At 39.1% G+C, this 6,665-nt stretch overlaps 1 protein-coding gene across 1 annotated transcript in view; it reads right to left on the bottom strand.

Annotated features, from left to right (window-relative positions):
• Nucleotides 1-1,317: 1,317 nt before the first annotated feature.
• Nucleotides 1,318-6,665, bottom strand: part of LOC107704091 (triple functional domain protein-like) — a 78,684-nt gene continuing 73,336 nt past the window's right edge. The window contains exons 40-47 of the mRNA XM_016506935.1: nucleotides 5,852-5,941; nucleotides 5,649-5,741; nucleotides 5,448-5,498; nucleotides 4,940-5,017; nucleotides 4,348-4,539; nucleotides 4,070-4,250; nucleotides 3,127-3,342; nucleotides 1,318-1,396 (exon numbers count right to left, since the gene is read on the bottom strand). Of these exons, the coding sequence (XP_016362421.1) occupies nucleotides 1,392-1,396; nucleotides 3,127-3,342; nucleotides 4,070-4,250; nucleotides 4,348-4,539; nucleotides 4,940-5,017; nucleotides 5,448-5,498; nucleotides 5,649-5,741; nucleotides 5,852-5,941 (906 nt within the window). The 3' untranslated portion in view covers nucleotides 1,318-1,391. The remainder of the gene's footprint in view (nucleotides 1,397-3,126; nucleotides 3,343-4,069; nucleotides 4,251-4,347; nucleotides 4,540-4,939; nucleotides 5,018-5,447; nucleotides 5,499-5,648; nucleotides 5,742-5,851; nucleotides 5,942-6,665) is intronic.

Raw genomic sequence — 6,665 nt, 5'->3', positions numbered from 1 at the left:
GAGGACTTCCTGATTGACAAATATAGCACTGTTTTAAGAGAGCTAATTCACAGCTAGATTATAAATATTAGACAACAAATAAGAAGTCAATATTGTTTTAAAAACGGTGGTGTCTTCTTTCACACTTGCAGCCTAAATTTAAGGTTAACATGAACTCTAAATGAACTTACTTACATATTTAATAAACATTCTTAATACACATCTAATTTTGACAGTTTATCAGTGCACATTCCCATATGGCAAAAAAAATTCTGACAAAAATATATTTTTAATATATGCCAAATATATGCTGTAAACAGAGAAGCTCAATGAAATATATTTTTGATATAGAGTATATATTTAGTTTCAACCCTTCTATACCAAATTTTTGTACCAAATACATTTCCAATCTTACAGTAGCCTACATTTAGGGTAAATGCGAATGTGGATGGATCAAAACTACATTAATAATTGAATAATGCTTATTTTATAAGATTATTTATATTATTATTATTTTATAAGCTTATTTTATGATTGAATTGTATTCAAATGTGTTATATGATGTGACATACGTGAATGTATTTTCTTGGACTGAAATATATAGTGCAAAATGTATTTGTTTCAGGGTTTTTTTTCGTATATTTATATTTTTTAAATATAAAAAATATATTGGTAGAAAATATATATTTACGCAAATATATTTTAAAGCATATTTTAGCAAATATATATTTTTGACAATTTTTGTATATTTTTAAATATATTTGAAGATATATTCATGAATTTTATTTTAAATGTTTAAATTTAAACATTTAAAATACAATATGGAAGGATAATGGGTTTTGAGGCTGTGTTGCTGCAGGACCCATCGTCAAAATATATAATATCATATATCGTATCGTATTGTATCGTATCATATCATATCATATCATATCATATATCATATCATATCATTTAATTTTTCAACTAATAGTTTTATTTATTTCTGAAGCAGCTAGTAATTTTCAAAACGTTAACATGCAAAAGACAGCAACATATAAATAAAAATATAGAAATCTGTTGCTTGTATGAATAACAAAAATTGCAAAGGTCAACCCATGTGTTCCTGCTTCACTCTAGAAGTAACTAATCAGTCAATCTATAATCAATAACAATTAATAACCAATCCTTACTTGAGGGTTCCATCAGGGTAGTCGGGAATAATGGTGGAGGTGTGCCCCAGAACATAGCCAGGGATCCAGCCCTCGGCTGCTGGGCCTTGTTCTGTGGCAGCACGGAAAACTAGAAACATGTTTTGCTGGTTAGAGGCCAATGTCTGCACAACCTCTCCTTGATACACACTGATCTCATCTTCTTTTAGAGCCACATAGTCCTGGGTCACCAACATGGTTGACACACTGCTGCTGCTGCTACTTTCACTCTAAAAGCAGAAACATAGCAAAACATCAGAGTAGCAACTTTTACATTATTTATATTTGATTAAGTATTTCTGTAAATGAAGTATGTTGAAGACATTTAGTGAGCTGGACATGTCAGAGAGCAAGGATAAAGCAAGCGAGAGCAGTTCTATGAAAAGATTTACAAAGGAAAGTTGTTTTAGTTTACAAGATCCTCTTCTGAGTTACACTAAAGAGTCGTTCACACTGACAGTTCACAGTTAAATTGCTGATGGTTGTCTAGACGCTGTACTGTGGTTAAGTGTATCATGAGGTGGATGGCGTGAGCTCAAATGTCTATGTTCCCACTGACAGTCGCCTCAATGTTGAACTCTGTCACATCATCAGCGGTCTCAATCGCTCATGTTGCTTCTAATCGCTTACTCTCATTAAAAATGAACGACTTCTGGCCTCTTTGTTGCTGCAAATTACTTTCAGTGTGATTACCCCTTAAGACTGTTGGTTAAATGAGGAAATCTAACGCTCTTAAAGACCCCACGAAATCAACATTGGAGTTTTGTGGTCTTTTAACTTCAAAACCATCTATATACTAGTGGACTGCTAAAAGCTGATATATTTGAACAGAAATATCCGATTTTAAAATGTACAGTCTTTCTCTTCCAGGAAACAGACAAAATATGCTGATGCACTCATGTGTGTACCCAAATGTTTTGTCCAATAAAATGCTCTCTAGAATGAGAATATAGCTCCCCCTTATACCCCTATGCTTCAGACTGGCTTCTGATGCAAATAAAGCCTATTAGCTATTTAAAAAAAGGAAAAGCCCCTTGATATGTCTCACTCCAACTTCCTTTTTCAATAGTAAACAAATCAGCACAGGATTGTATGGGGCCTTTAACACCCCACAATATGCTTTTAAACGGAATATCCCAAAAAGCATTTTTGAAAACTGTAAAAAAGCCGTAAGCAGGTTAAAAAGAAAAAAGAGTTAGTAATTGTTAGTTGGCTGGTTTATGTGCTTCCAATGCTTGCGTATTAGGTCTTCTCAGGCAATTAGACAAAGAAAATCCTGCCAGTTCAGAGCAGATATAATCAGCAGAGATAGTCAACGGATGTACAGAGTTTCCAAGAAATTCTCAAGGAGTTATCCTGGTTAACAGTGTACGTTGTTAGTTGCTCAGCACAGTCAAACCAGGCCAGTTAATATCCACAACAGCCTGTGAGAAACCTCTTTTAGTTCGAGGACAACGCACATATACCCCAGCGGGTTAGTATGAAGCCGGAGGTGGAGGTGAAGCAGGACTAGGCCTCACTGAAGCCAGGAGCTAGAGATTGGCTCTTACCCCATTGCTGTGAGTTGAATGCAGGGACTGCTCACTGGTGGAAGAGCAAGTACTGATGCGGTCCAACTCCTTACTGTGGGTGGAGTGCCTGCGAGTCTGACACTGGTTGCGACTCAGTGTGTCACTCTGCTCTGTGTAAGAGCCAGGCCTGCCAGTAGGCGAGACTGGCATTGAGGCCCAAAATGGGGAGCCTTTCTGGACTGTAAAGTTCTGAGGATTTAAGGGGGAGAGAGTGGGCAAGGGGACTTTGAGACGGGGCTTTGTTAGGGGGAGAGACAGGGGTGCGACTGTGGCTCTTGGAATGGGTGTCCCTGATTGGGTATCCTCGCGTAGCTCCTTCAAGGTGCTCTCCAGAACCCGCATCCTAGGGACCTCACCGTTTAGGTCCTGGTCAGGAAGAGGACACGTACCTGAAGTGCGGTCATCTGGGGCGGGGGCGTGGTGATGCTGCACTGGCTGGGGGAGACGAGAAGAAGGTTGAGGGATTCGGGAAGCTCGGGACCGAGAGCCACAGCTGGGAACCATGGCAGAGCTGCTGCTACCCCCCGGAAGTCCACTGCTGCTGGGTCCACCCAGACCGCTTGCCCCAACATGATTCCGTTGGTATTCAATGGGTGAAGTCAGTGCTGAGAAGACAACACGAGGCAAGTGTTAAATACTATAACCCAGTCATAAAAGACATTTTCTTAGGTGGATATACAGTAGTGTTAAATGTAAAGTATAATAGTAAAGATACGAACAATAACAAAAACTTCAAAAACATAGGTTAAGCCAGGGTTCTCACTCACTCACTCACTCACTCACTCACTCACTCACTCACTCACTCACTCACTCACTCAAAACTGTTCAGTCCATTCACATTTGAATCATCTATTTTCCATGTCCACTTTTCTTTTCTACACACTCGCCATGTTTTTGCTGTCACATCGTATCTACACTGGACGCCACAAAGCATTGCAAATCATTAGAACGTTGTGTCAGTACGTTATAAATACAACGAGTCAGCAGTTTACTGTCGGGGATTTGTTGTGTCGCGCCGCATCCAAGACAGCATCACTGATTATAATGAGTTCTATTGTATTTTATTGTGTTGCGCCACGCCGCTTGCGTCCGGTGTAGACACGATGTAAGTTAATGTAGCTTTCTGATGCTGCGTTTAAATTTTCATGCCACATTATTTGAAATTAGCGTGGGCCAAACTTTTTTCTCTCACCTGCCGGATGTGGCCCGCGGGCCGCCTATTGAGGAACCCTGGGTTAAGCCAATTACTTGGTGGTTGTTCATAGTTCATGGGGCTTTACACCTACAACCTCCAATTTTGTAACCTTTTTGGAAACTCTAAAATTGTGTTACCATTAAGGAAGTTTCTCTGGTTCTCCAGGATGCTGCTGATCTGCTGGATCCAGGCCTGGCAAACCGCCCGGTTGGAGGAATGGAGCACATAGTGCTCTGTACTGCCAGTCGATGACCTTGAGGTCAAAATAAACTTACAAGGGTCATTGTCAGGACTCTCTTCTAGACCCAACCAACTGACCTGCAGAGTAGAGAGAGAGACAAGAGATAAATGTTTTTACTTGCTATACTATGTCTTGAGCACAGTGTTTTCTACAGCAGTGGTTCTGTCTACACACCTTTATGCTGTTCTTAAACAGATAGCCCGGCATGGAGAAGCCCTTCTTTTTATCCAAAGGTTCACTGAAGATAACTATCTGCTCGAAGAGAAAGACGCGCCTCTCTTTCATGCGGGAAAGGAGACCACCATCCTGGTCTGAGACCATGAAGGTGTCCTGCAGAAGCAGTCTTCCCTGGGCTACAATTTTACCCTAAACACATACATAACAAAATAAACCATGCTCAGTCCGCAGAACAATTCAAATTCCCTCGAATGTGCAAACATAAATACAAACTAAAGTACAAAACTGCACTAAAAAAAGAATATTCACAACAAGTACAGTCTAGTTTGAAATACTAGACTAACATGTTCCCATGTTTTTTAACTGGAGGCATGGTCATTTTTTTATTTGCTTGGATTGTGAATAATTTTGTCAGGCATCTAAACTCTTTCCTCAAAATGAGGAAAATTCACTGTCATTCTTAGTTTGAACAGCTTGTGGACTTCCTGCTGATTTATGTACTACATACAACTGTTAATGGCTGTGCTTTTAGCTTCCCACCTACACGCTTACAAGCTTTCGTAAATAAGGTAAGAGAAATGCGTCTTACATCAAATCCTTGGAGGCGTCCAACATTCATCATGTCATCGCAGCGTTTCGGAACAACACACATAACCTCTACCGCTTTCTGTGAGAGAGCATATGTAGTTTAAACCTACAGTTTTAAATTTTCTGAAGAAAACATGACTGGTGCTTGTTTGTGTAAAATTTGCCAAAATAATACTAAAGTGTAGGAGATTGCTAAGGTGTTGCTAGGTGGTTTGCTAACTAGCCCAAGACAAAGGTTCCCACCTTCATGCCTATAATATTCTGGTCTGTAGATATGGCTATGGTTACAGATGTAATATGATTTATGTTTTAAGCTTTATCATCTACTAGGCATAAATTGAGACTTTGATCAGATTAAGTCTGGTTAGAAATGCCATACAGTTAGCAACATTTTTCCTCAAGCTGCATGATTTGAGGTACAGAATCATTCATATTTGTAGCACAAATGGTGCTGGATGAGTCAATTGTCAAAATGAAAAACTAACCCATGTCTTAACAAATACCCTTACCTCTGATTCTACAGTGTCCAAACCAGCCTTTTTGGAGAACTTGAGGAAATCCTACAATTAAGCAACGAGAACAATGATGAGAAACATTCATTTATGTTAGAAGATAGCGATCTTTTCTCAACATCTATTTATTACATACAGATGGGTCAGTAGTAATGGAAGGAATGACTACTACTTGCTAATGAAATTTCTCTGCCTGACCTTCAGCAGAAGCTGGTATTTCATGATCCGCTGCACTGGTTTGATCAGTAGATCAGTGATCTGTAGCCTGTGGCCCAACCTCTGTTTTAAATCCTGATGAAGATATAAAGAAAAAATGAGATAGTGTAGTTATGAGGCTGTCTCACTTTTTATGACTCATGTTTAAATGTCAGGCAGGATGTAGGCAGTGACTTGAGTCTTACCTCAAAATACGTGTCAATGTACTCTGAAACAATGTGCTCTGATTTGGGCTTGTTTTGGCAGTACACAATGTACATGTGCAGTCTTCGTTCCTGTAGCCAAAACAGAATTTCAGACAAAGAAGGTCAAAACGTACTCATTATACTAAGTAAGATTTTTAAAAAATGGACAGTTCCTGTCCTTGTATAATCATCCTGACTGGTCAATACACCTTTCCAGTTGTGCTAAAACACACGATGTGCTAACAGCTATGATTAATCTCTTCACTAATTTATTGTGTATATCACATATTCAACTTTCTTTTAGTGCAAGTATGGCACGTAAAGGAAAAGTTCACCCAAAAATGAAAACTGTCATCATTTTCTCACCCTCATGGCATTCTAAACATGCATGAATGCTTTTATTCTGTGGAATGCAAAATAATATATTAAAGGGGTCATATGACGTTGCTAAAAAAGAACATTATTTTGTGTATTTGGTGTAATGAAATGTGTTTATGCGGTTTAAGGTTCAAAAAACACATTATTTTCCACATACTGTAACTGTACATTATTGTTTCTCCTCTATGCCCCGCCTTTCTGAAACGCGTCGATGAGTTCCAAAACTCATCGTTCTGAAAAGCGAGGTGTGCTCTGATTGGCCAGCTATCCAGTGCGTTGTGATTGGCCGAATACCTCAAGCGTGTGACGGATATGTTACGCCCCTTACCATATGTGATGGCGTGTCCCGGTGCGACGAGACAAAACCAATAAAACCCATTACAAATCCAGTGGGGACATAATTACTGATTATAATGACTTATACTGTCTTTTTACG

Source organism: Sinocyclocheilus anshuiensis, unplaced genomic scaffold, assembly GCF_001515605.1.
Source record: "Sinocyclocheilus anshuiensis isolate Anshui unplaced genomic scaffold, SAMN03320099.WGS_v1.1 scaffold1272, whole genome shotgun sequence".
Classification (NCBI taxonomy): Eukaryota; Metazoa; Chordata; class Actinopteri; order Cypriniformes; family Cyprinidae; genus Sinocyclocheilus; species Sinocyclocheilus anshuiensis.
Note: the sequence above shows the minus strand (reverse complement) of the source record. Positions and strands in the feature narration are given on the sequence as shown.